General features: G+C 43.8%; 2 protein-coding genes across 4 annotated transcripts in view; one reads left to right on the top strand and one right to left on the bottom strand.

The window, feature by feature from the left end:
- The window catches only part of TMEM117 (transmembrane protein 117), a 202,033-nt gene extending 190,443 nt beyond the window's left edge, over positions 1–11,590 (bottom strand). The window contains exons 1-2 of one of the 3 annotated variants that reach the window (XM_085219810.1): positions 11,328–11,590; positions 275–579 (exon numbers count right to left, since the gene is read on the bottom strand). In XM_085219810.1, coding sequence (XP_085075936.1) covers positions 275–579; positions 11,328–11,368 — 346 coding nt within the window. In that variant the 5' untranslated portion in view covers positions 11,369–11,590. Of the gene's footprint in view, positions 1–274; positions 580–2,208; positions 2,354–5,720; positions 5,819–11,327 lie in introns of those variants that run through there. The other 2 variants (XM_085219824.1, XM_085219817.1) reach the window with 2 other exon arrangements.
- On the top strand, positions 1,319–3,202 carry LOC146545239 (uncharacterized). The gene is made up of 3 exons (XM_085216773.1): positions 1,319–1,465; positions 2,045–2,741; positions 3,070–3,202. Exons 1-3 carry the CDS (start codon positions 1,319–1,321, stop codon positions 3,123–3,125), a joined length of 900 nt encoding a protein of 299 aa, XP_085072899.1. The 3' UTR covers positions 3,126–3,202.
- Positions 11,591–16,477: the final 4,887 nt, after the last annotated feature.

Genomic DNA, 16,477 nt, shown 5'->3' with positions numbered 1-16,477 from the left:
ATTTTAAATCACTCATCTCTCAATTATTTCAAACACGTCAGCTTTCTCTGTTTTCAGACCTTTTGTGACTGAAATTACTGTGAATTACAGTCATGTAAGCAGACATGGCATTAATTTCCACAGCGATGTAAGCTTTGATGTTCCGAGCTCTACGCAGCTCTAAACATCTGAAGCGATCAATAGCAAAGCTTACGAAATTGCAGTAAGTGGACAGTTTAAAGGCAAAGTGACCGAGCCATCAGTAGGAGGTCTGTGTGCACATCGCAGAACTCACCAAAGAGGCGCTGGTGGAAGAGGAATTTCCCAGCGATCAGCCCTGTGAGAATGGCCAGCAGCCACAGCAGCACCTTCAGGCATCTCCAGCCGCCGCTCTCAGGGTACTTGTTGGTTACAAAGGAGAAGCAGTTCCCGACAACAATCACATTGGCTTCTGTCTGACTGTGAGACACCGGGTCCTCGGCAAATATTAAGAAGTTGAAGAAGATCACAAGGTAAGCCACAACTAAGCGAGACCACGGGTGCTGGAAGTAGTAGCGGAAGTCTTTATCCATCCTCAGGTACTTCAGAGCTGCTCTTTGTCTGTGTGTAAAGATACAAATGCACAATGTTACACATACCAAGAACATTTCTCAAGCATTTCTCTATTATCTCTTTAAGGGTGCAGTTTGGCAGTAGGGCATGAAAACACAAGGCAGGCTACAGGAAACTCAACATACCTTTCCACCGTGTTCTGCAATACACAACACATATTTCACAAATTCTGATGCTACACCTGGACTGAACCTTTCTCTTTATATGAAAATGGAACAAGTCAGTGAGAGCAGTGAAGGCTCCAACTGCTTCACCACCTAGACGCTCACAGGCACGTCTCTCACCCCATCAGGAACTTTTACTTACATGAAGGAATGACATGATGAAAAGTTCCTAGAGGTAATTCCTACAGCCCAGAGAAGCCTGTAGAAATCTCTTCATCAGCTTCAGGAAGCACACAAATAATTAAGCATATTTTCAAACCCAGGAAAGAAGAATGCCTTGAGCAGCATGTTCTACAAATATGAAAGCTGTATTTTGAAACTTGTCGACTTATGTAGAACAGCTGCAGAAAAATGCAGTGGGGTATGGTTAACATTTCAGCTGTTTGTCACTTGATTTCTCTTTTACACACAACAAATTGGTTGTTTCATCCTGCTGAAGCACTTTGTTTTCACAAAGATATAAGGCCTTTGTGCTGTGGAACACCGCAATTATTCAAGGGGACTCAAAGTGTAGGAAGCAGAAAAAAAAGGAATATCTAATAATATTGCTTGTTTATTACAGCATGCTCCTTGAAGGATACAGTGTGCTCAAGCGAACAGTACAGATTTTTGCAAATGTCATCTACCCTGCGGGAAAAAATAATCAAACCCCAGTGCCAGCAAAAGGCTTAAATACAGCAGCCCGTTACCCATCCCTTCCTGGACTGTGGGTGAGTCTCACTTTGGAAACTTGCAAACAGCTCAGATTACAATGTCTATCCTTAGGTAGTTCCTCCAAAATGACCTAACTCTATAATCAGAAGTATTTCGGTGAAATTACAAGGAATTATGTATCCATTAAAAGCAGAAGAATGAAAGCTCTCAGCATATTCAGACAGAGCATTTAGTAAACATGCAGAGCTAATAACATCACATAACACATACACTGCAGTCGACAAAGCAAAAAACACAAGAGACAGTTAACAGTCAACAGAAGCAAGTGCTAGCCCTGTGACAACTTTATGAATGGAGTGATTTCAAGCAGGGGTCACCGGCTCAGCAGCCTGAGGAACAGCACTTAGGGGAGGTTAAATCACCTTTAGAACCATAGGGATGCCCCAAACTATGTTATATTCTCCCATCTTCCCGTTAAGAAGAGCAAAGTTTCCCTATTTCCTCACGGACATTGCTTCTTAAAACCCGAGCGGGGCTGGAGATAAACAACTGGATGCGCTGACATTTCGGCAGCCCCAGGATGCCGGGTTACAGCCGGCTGAAGCGGCGGCTCCAGGAACCACCTTCTGAAACAGCAGGAGCGCTCCCGCTGTGCCAAGCCCGAGCCCGACCCCGCTTGCCGCGCACCCCTCGCCCGCCGCAACCTGTTAGACGCCGCCGTGCTCCCCGCAGGCCGGGCAGCCCCGCCGCGTCCCCGCCGTGCCCCCGGGGGCCGTGGCCAAGCTCCCGCCTCACTCACCGCCGCTGGGGTCCGCGCCGTGCGCGCAGCAGCTGCGGCTCACTCTCAACGGCTCGGCTCGAGGCGTCTCTCGGCGGCTCGGCTCGGCGCAGAGCGGCCGTCGGCGGCTCGGAACGGCCGTCAGCGGCCGGCGGCTCCCGCAGCAGCCCGCGGCCGCCTGGGCCCCCCCAGCCCCCGGGCGCTGACAGCGGCGCTGGCGCTGCCGCGGCGTCCCGCCCCCGGCCGCCGCGGGGAGGGAGCGGCTGCGGCGGGAGCGGCGGCGCGGCCCCTCCTCTCCGCCCCGTCCTCTCCCGGGGAGGCGGCGGCGGCGACGGCCTCGGCTGTGCCGCAGGCTTGGCGGCGGCGGGCAGCGGCGCTGCGGCAGGGTCCCGGCGGCCGTGCCCTGCGAAGGGCCGGGGCCGGGCGCGCTGGGAAGCGGCGGGGCTGGAGCAGGCGGAGGGTGAGCGACGGCGGGGCGACGATCAGCGCTGGCTTCAGCGGGAAGCGAATGAGCCGTAGGTGGGAAATGAGGGTCGCGTCTCCGTTCTCCCGAGGTGAGGCAGAACACGGGGCTGGCGGCAGCGCTTCGGGAGACTGAGGCAAAGCCTCCTGCGGGGGGGGGCAGGGCGATACCCACTGAAGTCACATCGCGGGGCTGTCACGAGGCCGCGGCAGGTCCCCGCGGTGCGTGCATCATCCCAGCTGTCGCTGTGTCGGGCCGATGCCTCCGTGCAGCCTGACAGCGGTGTCGGCGCTGCGCTTCAGCCTTACTGTAGAGCGAAGCCTTTCTGCGCGGGATTTGGTCCCTAGCGCCGGTTTGCTGGTATTGCTGACATCCCAGGAAAACATGTGCAGGATGCTCACGGCACTGCGTTATGGCAGGGGTTCAGTCGGCTCGATGCTTGAAGCTGCTAGATGCTGCCTCAGCGTTTCGTTAGGACTGTGAGAAGCCAGGTCACTGTACTGATGCAGGGAGCTGAAATACAGCATCGAACTTAAAACATGGATTCTGTCGTATACATGGGATTGCTCAATCCAGCGTACGGGAGGGAACGTGGCCGAGGTCCTCTGAGGCACATGGAAGAGCCCTCAGGTGAGCTGTGCTGTACAAGTGCACCCAACCACAGGAGCACCAGCTCTGCTGATGTGTCTGCAATAAACGTGACTGCTCTGAAGGTGTCTGGCACAATCAATCACATTATCTTCCTCAATGCAATAACCGATTAGGTCCTCATTTTTAAGGTAGAAAGATGCAACTTTCAAATATCCAACACCAGCCTCCTGCCCCCAAGCTATCTTTACAGTCAACAGACATGTAAAATATTCAGAGTGAAAAAAATCATCATGTGTGACTAGAGCGCTGAAACACAGCGTGCAGCACTGCCGGCTCATGCATCAGCTCTGTGTGCACTGCCATGCTCACAAGGCTCAGCCTCCTCCTGTTCCTGGATTTTGATGAGAATCCAAAGAGCAGGAGGCAAACAGATCACGCTCCATGCACCTACACACACACACCAAAAAAAAAAATAAATAAAAAAAGTGCTACTCAGCTTGCATGGAAACACTACAGAGCATGCTTTTCAGACAGTAAATCTGTGAGCAACTTTTTGAAGCCCAGACTTAACTCAATCATGTGAAAATCAGGTTCTTTTCTATTAAAGTAGCCAAGTAGCCAGCAACGTAACTATGCTATATACCTCTCCCAAATTTCTTGCTAGTGCCTTCCTTATGGACACTATTTTTATTTTTTTTTTTAATGTATCTCACTGATATATGCAAAGAAGAGCTGCACCACTTCAGTTTCCTTAATCAAGCAATCTATTTGTTGTCAATAAAATATGTTCCTGAAGAGCAAGAATTAGCACACAGTTTAAGGATGCTAATAGGGACCCATCCCTGGCAGCCAAGGACCCCAGCAACCAGTTCAGCAACTGAGGAATGCCCACTGGGAGGCCAGCAGTGACAGCAGCCAGGTGAGCCTAAGGATCAAGTGGAATCAGTGCAGTGAGTCTTCTGAAATGCTAGTTTTAGTGTTTGTGAATGAAGCTTACCAGATCTCCTACTACAAAGTAGTGCTCATGTAAAGCCTATCTTTTTATGCTGTTTCCAGCAGAGATCTGTGAGTATTGAACTAACAGTACATACATCTTAGTGCAGTCTCAATTTCTGTGAAGTCATTTTTGCTCTCTCAGATGACGATTGGCTTTCTGCACATCAGCCTGGAAGCGCTCAGCTCATTTCCAGGGCTGCTGCCTCTGACAGCCCCATCTGGCCCAGGACCACGCTCCAAAATAGTGATGCTGTACTAACAGACAGGTTTCTCTGCTTTGCATTAATGCCAAAACAGAAGTGTTTGTTTTGTCAGTGGAAAGGCTGCAGGTCCAAACAAAAAAGATTGGTGTAATCACTCTGATCAAGAAAAAATATTCAAAAACGCAATTTGTTATAAACCAACCTCTAGTTTTCTGTGTGAATCCAGGATTAAAGGGTAATTGGACAGATGGAAAAAATCACAGAATAATAAAGGTTGGAAATGACTATTAAGATCACCTAGTCCAACTATTGACCTATTCCCACCGTGCCAACTAAGCCATATCTGTAAGTACCACATCTAAACATTTCTTGAACACCTCCAGGGACAGTGACACTACCAATTCCCTGGGCAGTCCATTCCAATGCCTCACCACTCTTTCTCAGAAGAAATGTTTCCTAATATCCAACCTGAACCTTCCGTTACAGTTTCATCTGAGGAAGCTCTTTGGTATCCCAAATATCTATACAGGCACGGTGCTTAGCCACCTGATCCACAAAACTGCTTAACACCTGTGAAATTTCACAGCATGACAGCAGAGCTGAGGCTGGAAGGCACATCTGGAGCTCTACTGGTCCAGATTCCTGATCAGAATATGGGCAGTGAGAGCACATTCCCCAGGGCTGTGTCCAGGTGAGCTTGGGGTTTCATCAAGGTTGGAGACTCCACAGCCTTACTGGGCAACCTGTTCCAATGTTCAGCCACACTCATAGGGAAAAGTGCTTTTCATATGTTGAATGAAATGTTCCGTGTTTCTGTTTATGCCTACTGAATAGCACTAAGAAAAGTCCAGCTTCATCTACTTTACCCCTCCTATCAGACTTTCATACACTTCAGTAAAGTGTCCTGTGCCCTCCTCGAGCCTCCCCTTCTCAAGGTTAAGTAGCCCCAGCTCTGTCCTCCCACTCCTTACCTCTGTGGCTGAACACATGCCTGCTCCCTGCCTTGCTGCTTGGAAAAAGCACTTCATTTCCTCAGACCTCAAAACCTCATTAGTCAGGGACTGTGCTCCTAATGGATTTTTCTTCTATCCTGCTGTTGTGGGCTGATCCCAGCCAGAAGATCAGCACCCACACAGCAGTGGGCTTGCTTCTCCCCACATCCTCCCCCAGAGGATAAGGGAGACAATAGGAAGAGCAGAACCGAAAAAGCTCATGGGTAAAGATAAAGGCAGTTTAGTAAGTGAAGGAAAAAAAAAAAATGATGGAAGGCAATCACTCACCACATCCCAAGTCCCACCGACAGCCTGATGCCCAGACAGCCTCTCAGTGACAGCAAGCTCAGAAGGCAGTCCCTGCCCTCACGCCCCAAGGTTTATTGTTGAGCATGACGTTAGAAGGTATGGGACACCCCTTTGGTCTGTCTGGGTCAGCTGTCCTGGCTGCATCCCCTCCCAGCTCCTTGCCTACTCAGCCTGCTTGCTGGGGTGGGAGTGGGGCAGAGAGCACTGCTCAGCTGCAGCCAAAACAGTGGTATATTATCAGCACTGCCTTAGCCATAATCCCACAGAGGCTGCTATGAAGGACATCAACTCCATCCCAGTCAGCCCTGGTGCACCTGCATCTTTGGAGTAAAAGATTTCCCCCTTTGAAATTCCCCTGTTATGGTTATGGCAGCCAGTCTCAGCAATACCACTATGCTCTATCAGCTTCCCCAACGTCTTCTTACTGTCCAAAAGAAGAGAAGGTAGCACATTAAACCACAAAAAAAAAAAAAAAAAAAAAAAAAGGAGAGAAACAGAAGCTGACAAAAGTTAGTATATAACTAAAGAGTTAAATATACGAATCTGGACAAAAAGACGAAAATATGTACTTCATTGAAAGTAAGAATGTTAACTCAGAGACAGTGACATTGCAAATACTATTAGTATGTTGCTATGAGATGTAAAAAAATAGAATTGCCTAAAAGAATGTACAAAAGCAGAATTATTCGATCAATATTTCTATTGTATATTTAGTAAACATAAGCTGGGCTTTCATATTATATTACCCTGAAATACTTCCCTTTAAATCAATAATATAAAAGGACAGTAAAGATCAGCAGAATATATTAAACAGTTATTTTTAAAATGGCAGGTCAAAGAGTTTTTAGAAAAATAAATGAAAGTAGAGTTAGGCAGCAATATTAATTATTAAAATCGATTCCTAACAGTTTCTGAAATGCTAAGGAAATTTCAGAGAAATAGAAGAAAATTAATACTGTAACAATATTTGAAGGGTAAATAGGATGACCTATTTAATTACAGGCTCATCAGGCTGATAGCAAGCATGGGCAAAATTATGGGAAAGGCAGGCTCAAGACTCAATTGCAGAAAGGAATGAAAGGGAGAAGAACTGGAATTGCCAAATGCCAGGCAGTGGGGCAAGCTGTGCAGCCGTGCAGTTCCTGTCTGCACCGTGTGAGTCAGAGTATTTCCCAGATTTTGGCCTAACCAGTGTCTCTATTTTTGCAGTAACAGCCACCAATAAAATGAGCTGGCAGAAAATACTCTTTGAAAAACTGTTCTGATGTCATTTCATTTTTTTTTTTAAGTACTTACGTAGAAAACTACTTGAAATCTTATGTGATTGGATCCCTATTGATGTTCCAGTGAAAGAGCTAGATTGACACAAAATCAACATTATATGCAATGCACAGGTGTACCAATAGGCTTTCATTCATGCTACATGTTTTTGAGTCTATTAAATATTTTAATCAGTGAAACAAGAGAGATATTGCAAAACACCAAAGATGAGGGAAATTAAAACTAATGGCAAAGAGATACCTCTGATGGTAAAACTCTAGGCTCTTCAGTTTGTTGGGTACAATCTAAAATATTTCAAAACAAATGTAAGTGAGAATAGGAACAAATTATACATGCTGTTTTTATATGACAAGGAGAAAAAAATAGATATGGATTTTAACAAATATAAATGATGCTGTGGCTAAAAATGGTAGAGCACTTTTGGGATGTGAGAAACTAATGTGTAGTTTTTGATCCTTACCAAAAAACTTTTACTTTACAAGGAGGAAGTTAAGAGATTATTTTATCATTGTTGGTAGATGAAGTCATAAAAACAAAATATGAGTGGTATATGATACATAGATCTAATTTTGCAGTACTGATGGAACTTGGACAAGAAGATGTAGAATTGTGTGACCTTTTACATATGGTAAAGTAGAACTCCAGTCCTGCTGTCACATGATAAAAGACTTACCAAGGATAAAGCAGAAGCTGTACTAGAAGTTTTGAAGGTGATAGTCAGTTAACAAACAAAACTTACCATTAGCTGAAGTACTTACTTCTGTTCATCCAGACCAAATGTACTCTTAACAAGAATTCTACTTCAAATAATCATATTGATTTAAAATAGATAGGCAACACACACCTAGCCTAGATAAAATCACTAGAGAAGTAGCTAGGGAGGTGAACTTACATCACTAATTAAATGCCTTTTGCATCCGCTTGCCATACAGATGCTTCCAGCTAGGTGTGACTCCTGTATTAGGCAAAGAAAAGAATTATCAGTGTTCAGCTACATTAATAGTTGTATATACAGAGTTAGAGAAAACCAAAATTAGGAAAAAGCTCAATCTGAGTTCAGACTTCCATGAATACTGTTTAACCACAATGTACAAGCCTATTGTAATGGTAGAAGAAGGTGTCAGAAAGGTGGGGTTCAAGGAGGAAAAGTTCAGAAAAACAGGAACTGGTAACAGAGGAAGTTATTTAATGCAATACAAGGAGCGTGAGTACTGATCTGAGGTGAGGGAACAGAAACACAGCTGGAGCAGAGAACGCCAATGAAGCACTGGCTGATGGGGCTAGGAGTTCCAACAGAGCTTCTAGCAAACTTGACACTGCAGCAATATGACACAGAGGCAAATATATACCAACAAAGCAGATAGATACACGTGGGAACACCCAAAATTCAAACCCTATGCATGAGACCATTGTCCAAAAACTAACTGAATTCTGGCAGCTTGAGGCCATAACCACTGACCTGGGTGCCTGTTCCAGGGCCTAGCTACCCTCTCAGCAAATAATCTTTTCCTAACCCCCAGCTGCCCCTCCCGTGACAGATCCATGCCGTTCCCTCGGGCCCTGTCACTGTCACACAGAGCATAGATCAGCGCTGCCCCTCCGCTCCCTGTGAGGAGCTGCAGCTGCCATCAGGCCTCCCCTCAGCTCTTCTGCTCTGGGCTGAGCAAACCCAGGCACCTCAGCCGCTCCTTTTATACCTTTCCCTCTAAACCCTTCACCATCTTTGTAGCCCTACTTTAGACTTCTCCAGGCAGTGAATCAAACTGTAGGAATACTGAGTTCTTTTTGCTAATGACTTCAGTGATTGTCCGAATGGCATCACTTAGTGAATCATAATAATTTCACTGAAAATAATCATACACCAACATTATGAGATACCTAATCACTGTCTGAAGATAGTTGATAAGAAAATCACATATACCCTGCTGTGCCTACAGAGGGGTTCCTTTGGTGAAGATCTTCAGCTCTGAATAAGCAATGAGAAGACAGAGCTTTGTGACCTTTCTTTAAAACTTGTTCTCATCATATATAGGGATATGCAGTATCTCTTATGCAAATAGACTTTTTCAATAGCCAAAGAATATCCTGTGACAAATGGTTGCTATTTTGAGCTCATGCTAATGCACTGTGAAAAAAACCATAGTTATGCCAAAAAAAAAAAAAAAAAAAAAAAACCTTACAATGAGAAATGTAATAATTTATTTAACAGTTGGAAATCCATTGAAAATGAACAGACACTGTGAGTAAGTGCTCAAAAGAACAACTAAGAATGGACAGCGCAGTCAAAATGTCATTTGTTTGTTTAGTGAACTTCCTTTCATCTATAAGACCAGCAATGAGGGCACTCTAGAATCCTTTAGAGCTAAAATGAACTACTGGAGACCTTCCATTTATGCTGAAACATAGCCTACACCTGGTTTGAATGTATACAGAAGGGTTTTTTCTGCTTCAGCACTAATAGAGCAGGCTTCAGTGCTAGAAGTCAACTATGCTACTCTCCAGGTTTCACTGCAAGCCTTTCTCCCGTCATAGAATCATAGAATCATAGAATCACAAGGTTGGAAACAACCTACAAGATCATCTAGTCCAACCGCCTTCTCATTACCACTGCTACCACAAGCACTAACCCATATCTCGCAGCTCCTCATCCAGACGCCTCTTAAACACTGCCAGGGACAGCGACTCCACCACCTGCCTGGGCAGCCATTCCAGTGCCTGACCACTCTCTGAGAGAAAAAGTTTTTCTTCATGTGTAACCTAAATCTACTCTGGTACAACTTGCGGCCATTTCCTCGGGTCCTGTTTGTTGCCTGGGAGCAGAGGCCAAACCCCTCCTCATCACAACCTCCCTTCAGGAAGTTGTAGAGTGCAATGAGGTCTCCCCTGAGCCTCCTCTTCTCCAGACTGAACAATCCCAGCTCCCTCAACCACTCCTCATAAGACTTGTGCTCCAGACTCCTCACCAGTTTCGGTGCCCTTCTCTGGACATGTTCCATGGCTTCAATGTCTTTTTCGTAGTGAGGGGCTCAAAACTGAACACAGTACTCAAGGTGGAGCCTCACCAGTGCTGAGTACAGGGGGATAATCACCTCCCTGCTCCTACTGGCCATACTATTTCTAATGCAGGCCAGGATGCCTTTGGCCTTCTTGGCCACCTGGGCACACTGTTGGCTCATGTTCAGTTGAGCTTTAACCAACACCCCCAGGTCCGTTTCTTCTTCACAATCATACAGCCGCTCATCCCCAAGCCTATAACGCTGCTTGGGGTTATTGTGGCCAAAGTGCAGGACCCAGCACTTGGCCTTGTTGAATCTCATCCCATTCACCTCAGCCCAGCGATCCAGCGTATCTAGATCCCTCTGAAGGGCCTCCCTACCCTTAGGAAGATCGACACCACCTTCCAACTTGGTGTCATCTGCAAACTTACTGAGGGTACACTCAATCCCCTCATCTAGGTCATCAATCAAGATATTAAACAAGATGAGTCCCTGGGGGACACCACTTTTAATGGGTTGCCAGCTGGACTTAACTCCATTAACCACTACCCGTTGGGCACAGCCCTCTAGCCAGTTCCTTACCCAAAGAAGGGGATACCTGTCCAGGCCACAGGCAGCCAGTTTCCCCAGGAGAATACTGTGAGAGACCGTGTCAAAGGCTTTGCTGAAGTCTAGGTAGACTACATCAACAGCCCTTCCCTCATCTACCAGTTTGGTCACCCAGTCATAGAAGGAGATGAGGTTGGTCAAGCACGTCCTGCCTTTCACGATCCCATGCTGGCTGGGCCTGATCCCCTGGACACCACGCACATGCCCTGCACCCAAGATGATTTGCTCCATTACTTTCCCCGGTACCGTGGTCAGGCTAACAGGCCTATAGTTCTCTGGATCCTCCTTACGGCCCTTCTTGAAGATAGGAGTCACATCAGCAAGCCTCCAATCCTCTGGAACCTCTCCGGTTAACCAGGAGCGCTGGTAGCTGGCCGAGAGCGGCTCAGCAATCACCCCCGCCAGCTCCCTCAGCACCTGAGGGTGTAGCCCGTCCAGTCCCATGGACTTGTGACATTCCTTCCTCTGCATTTCTGTCTACTTAAACAGTACAGAATAAGGACCTATGGTGCACATTTTTTCTCACATTTCTCAGAATACTTTCTACAAACAAGTGGCAATAAGATCCCTAACTGACTTCATGGAGTCCTTTTGGGATAAAACCTCCACTTAATGGACATTTTCGCACTATTTTTTTTTCATAATAATTTAGAGATGGAAACAGGGTGTCACTTGTGAGTGAGCTGGGAGAAAGACCTACCTTTTCTCTCCCACAGGTTGGGCCTCATGAGTTGGAAGCATCCTTTGTCCCAGGTCCTCCCGTCCTTCACCTCATTTTTGAAATACTTCAGAGAATCATAGCTGTCATCATGATGCTGACATCAAAAAGTAGATTCATTTAACAGCAATTTGAACCTTTTCTTAATTCCTAAAGAAAATTGCATAAACTATAAAGCAGCAAAGAGAAGCATACTAGGAGCAAGCAAAAGGAAATGTGAGATTTGATCTAATATGTCCACAGCTATATACGTCATCAAGAATCAGACAGGAACATGACATCTCAGGAATAATTGGTAAAGTGGCAGAGAAAATCTACAGCAAAAGACTGAAATTTTCAAATATTTATACTCCTCAGCTACAAGGTATAGCAGGGTACCGATACTGCTGGACTCCCTAAGAGAGGAAGTGACTTAAGAACATTGTGTTTTCAACACAGAGTGCAAACAATGCCTTGGCCAGAGTTGCTTTTGCTTCATTAGATAAAAGTTAGTACTAACTGTACCTCATCATGAGAGGAAACAGCATCTCTATAGCAATGGAAAACAAGATAAGTACTTGCACATAATCAGCATATTGCTGGTGTGTCAGTATTTCACAGTGTCTCAGTGCACTCATCTCACGCAAGTGGTAGAAGGGAGTAGAAATAAATACACAAAGAATGTTGCCCAGTATCTCTCTTTTGAGTTCACTGGGAAAATGATGGGATCCACACTAGCACTGCACCAGGGTATCATCATAGATCATATGCTACAAAGAGATCTCTGCTAGTTCTCTACTAGTAAAGTCTTGTCTGTCACTGACAGATTGTCATTCATTGATAGATTTCTTATTGATTTCAGTAGAATATGATGTCCTCCATGTAACAGTAGGAAAAATAAAAGTATTTTCTCATTTTTGTGCCATGCATTTTTACCTAATCACTGTTAGTATTTTTGAATGTTCTTAAAGACAGGCATATTTGAGTGAGAAAATCTCACAGAGTACCTACTTTCCAGATTACTCCAGACTACATAGCTGCTCATTAGATCATGCAAATTTTGAATACTGCTCTATTCTGAAAAAGGACTACTGACCAGACAAGCTACCCCCTTACAGGAGGTAATTACCAGTCTTGGCAGATAAAGCCTATTCTAAATGTAGACAGCATTGTGTTGAGTGGTTCTTTGCCAGCACTCACGCACTTTCTGAAGGGGATCCTTCTACAGGCACCAGGTAGTGGGCTATCAGAATGAGCATCCAAATAGGACTGAATCAGTTCCAGGTACATTTTCTTTCTCATCGAAAAATGGTTACCAAATACAATGGGGTGGAAGTTAGAGTAGACATATGAAAACATGAAAGGAGAGGCTGCTGAAAGACATCAAATGTACCCAGCCTATTCAGTAATAAACAGATATTGGAAAATTTTTTCTAGCTTGAGACACAGGAAAGTTTTACATGAACACAGACTGATGTTAGCCTTGTAGTTGGGGTAGGTTTTTGTTATTGTCTTGGTTTATTTTGTTCTTTTCCATAAAAAAAGGATGTTTATTTCCATAAAAGATATTATCTACATTATTTGAGAAGTAGAGCTTCTTCTTAGTGGCAAGAAGTCTTCTCTCCTGTTAAATGAAGACAAAGTAGCTTCACTTCTTGCTTTATTATCATCATACCTTGCTACAGAAAATTAGTACGACTCCAGCCATTCACTCTCCTGGAGCAGATCATGCCCTGCCTGTTTTCTGCACAGTTTTCCCCCAGAATCCGGTCTGATTTAAGACGTTATAGTGGTATGGGAAGAAAGCACGAACCATCCCCTGATAGAGGGGATTAAGGTGGAGGTAGTGTTTATAGTTTAGTTTATAAAACTATTCCAGAGGCCGGATGGAGCTGTCCAGGTCTTTGAAGTTTTTCTTGTTTTGTTTGACCTACAAACCACTTTGAGCATCATCTGATTGTTAAAAATCTCTTGTGCAGTCTATGCACAAGACAAATTTATTTGACCTTGTCATCAATAATCGATAAAGCAACCATAGGTTTTAAATAATTAAAGTATTTATTTTTCCTATTGTACAGGAAAGGAAAAAACAAGAGCCATCAAGATATCAGTGAGATCATTTAATGCACTTCTGGAATGTGTTCAGATAACACACCATGAAACCATGGCCAAGAGTGTGACTGGATCAGAAATAATTCTGCACAATGATCTTGCAATGGTATTAACGTGCTAGTTAGTCACTTCTATTAGGGTAAACATACTAAAAAATGAACCACATAAACAATTTCATAACCTCAAAATTCCAGAGACCATGAGACACTTTGATGATCATACTGCCGATTACATTCTGAATGTACACAGAGAATGTAGCTTTCACATTTACCAGATAAGAATATGGGCTAGATAGAAAAGGACAAAGATACAAGCAAGCCATATTCAAAATCAATTCTTTAATAATTTAATTGTATACTTCAGAGAGCAGAATGATGTAAGCAACATGGGAATTCCTACCAACTGTGCTTTGTTTGGTTTATTTCACTAAGCATTTGGTTTTTGTTGTCAAAGCATATCAAAACATGAAAAGAATCAGTTGTCTACAACTTTTAGCATAGCATCTCTGACAGTGGGTAGGAACTTCCCAGTAGCTCATCCTTTTTTATCAACTGTATTGTAATTCAACTTAAGCAGTTGTCTATCTACCATGTTCCAGGTCACCTATAGACAAGACCTACTGTGTCAACTGATTGAGCAGCCAGGAAGAAAAGCCCTCTGCATTATGAATGTTATGACACAAGAGTTAGATGGTTTATTTGCTCATTTATCAGAAATAGAAACAAGTATAAGAGCATAAAGAAATGAAGAGATGCATTCACAGTGCTATAAAAACTTACTGACATACATAAAACGAGAGATTTCCTTTACTGTAATAAAGAATCACTTGTTATAATGTCAAAGAAGTGTGGAGTTTCTGTAACAAGATTTCTTAATAGTAGACTTACATAAACTCTAGCCACTATAAAAAAATACTTTTTTACTTGAACATAATGTGCTGGTTGGTTAGAGCTATATATACTGAGACAAGAGCTATATATACTGAGCATGCTCAGAAGTCTTGTGCCCACAGTCTATTTGCTATGAACGCTTTTCACAACTATATATATATATATATATTTAGTTGAAGCTATAAGCAAATCTGGCTGTAGAAGGGGTATTATTTCTCTGCTAGCTGCCCATGTGTGTATGGGAATGGAGGTTACTGGAAGCAAGCAGAATTGAATAAATGATTTTTTCACATAGCTCTGAAGTTTGTATTCATTCTTATTCAATATAGATGAAAGCTCATCTTACTGATGAATAGTTCTCTAATGCTATAATTATTCTCTTGAAAGCATGTTTATTTTTGAAGAGCATGGGGAGGTGTTATTTATTTATTTATTTATTTATTTATTGGTCAAACATCAAATTCTGTAATATTGAGATTTTTTAAAAAATACTTAAGACTTGCAATTTGCCTTCTCAAAAAGCTCCTATGAAATGCCAGTGTGAATATGGTTTGTTTCATATGAAGCAGATGGCAAGATCCCTCTTCTCTACTTTTGAGCCCTCTGACAGCTTGGTGGGAGTTGCTGTGATGCCACCACGGACAGTCAAGGTGATTCTGACATGGTGACAGACACCACAGTCTCATTCCATTCCAGCATTTCCAGTCCAAGTATGGCTTGCCACTGAAAGCACAGTCCCACAGCCTTGGCTCTGCAGCCTCACTGCCACATTGTGCCACCCACAGTGCTCCTAGGGTGACTCTAGGAACTGCTCTGACTGAAATCTCCCTTTCCTTGGTGAATTTTCAGGTAAATCTGTTATTTTCAAATGTAGCAGTAGACAGGAAGGAACCAAGAACATAGGACCACTGGCAGACTCGGTTTGGAATGATCTAAAGTAGTTGGGACAATACCACATCTTTGATTGTCACTCTTGAACTCCAGTACTACTTTCTGATTGGAAAAGGTCTTCATGAAGAGTTGCTTTACTTTTTTAGAGCCTCTGTGCTGTTGGGGATGTATCATAGAGGAATTAGAGCTGACTTCACTGTGCTCTACGAGGTATATCCCATATCTTGTTTCTTGGTTTCACATGAAGTCTTTTTTATGTCTCTGTTAGCCTGTCCAGCTGCTGCAGTGCTCAGTTAGCCTCAGCTCGCTAGCTGGTCACACATAGTGACCTTTTTGCTGGACCAGCATTACACAGTGCTGCTCACATGCTGCACTTACAGCACTATTTCACATTTCCCAAATAGGGAATACTTTGCATGATGTCTTAATACCTGGGGTATGACAAAGTGCAGGCACTCACATCTATCAACACAGTGAAAGCAGCTGACTTCAGGAATTCCTGAGCTGTGGATCTTTGAGAATGGGAAGGCAAAGCAGGCAAGTATTCATTCCTTCATGCTTGCCTTATTCTTTCTTTCTTGCCTTATTCATTCCTTCACGCTTGCCTTATTCTTTACTTCTTGCCTGTGCCAAGGGATAGGCCACTGGGCTAAATGGTGACCCCAGAAAACCCTGCTAACTCTCTGGAACCTGAAAGAACCATCAGCGTCAGGACATTATGTTACGAGCCCACAGTCCTATTACATTTACAAATGCCTGCCCATTTCACTGGGGGAGTGTAATAAAAAACACAGTACAGATTAAAATTGCAGACTATAGCACACTACACAAGAGGATTTTTAGAAAAGAGTTACTGTGCATCTTCTGATCATCACAGAGATGACAGTGCTTTTCATTCTGTGAAGAGGTATCTGTGAAAGATGAAAACGAAAGCAAAACCTACATCCTGAGCAGGCTAAATTTCCTATACAGGACTCTTCTTTGCTGGAAGCTTTGAAAAAATATATGTAAATAAATAAATAAATAAATAAATAAACAAAAAGAAGTAGTCTGGGGAGCCTTCAACAAGCTAAAGAGAGGTAAAAGGTGTGGATCAGCTACTCACTGAGAAATGTACACAGCCTTTCTCTCTCTGGATTCGTACCTCAGCAATGCAGACAAGCATCTCAACTACCAGATCCATGGTTGAAAAAGAGGAAATCTTTTCCTTAAAGCTGTGCCACCAACTAGCAAATAGGACCCAAGGGAATAGCATGGAGT

This window comes from Meleagris gallopavo, chromosome 1 (genome assembly GCF_905368555.1).
Source record: "Meleagris gallopavo chromosome 1, MGAL_WU_HG_1.1, whole genome shotgun sequence".
Taxonomy (NCBI): domain Eukaryota; kingdom Metazoa; phylum Chordata; class Aves; order Galliformes; family Phasianidae; genus Meleagris; species Meleagris gallopavo.
The sequence above is the reverse complement of the archived record's forward strand: the minus strand, read 5'-3'. Positions and strand labels throughout refer to the sequence as shown.

What these genes read in the sequence shown, in the direction of transcription:
- LOC146545239 (XM_085216773.1), top strand. Translation starts at nt 1,319, where the DNA reads ATGCTCCTTGAAGGATACAGTGTGCTCAAGCGAACAGTACAGATTTTT. An exon ending in CATCCCTTCCTGGACTGTGG is followed by an intron (nt 1,466 to 2,044) that starts GTGAGTCTCACT and finishes CTTCTGAAACAG; the next exon opens with CAGGAGCGCTCCCGCTGTGC. An exon ending in CGCGTCTCCGTTCTCCCGAG is followed by an intron (nt 2,742 to 3,069) that starts GTGAGGCAGAAC and finishes GCGTTATGGCAG; the next exon opens with GGGTTCAGTCGGCTCGATGC.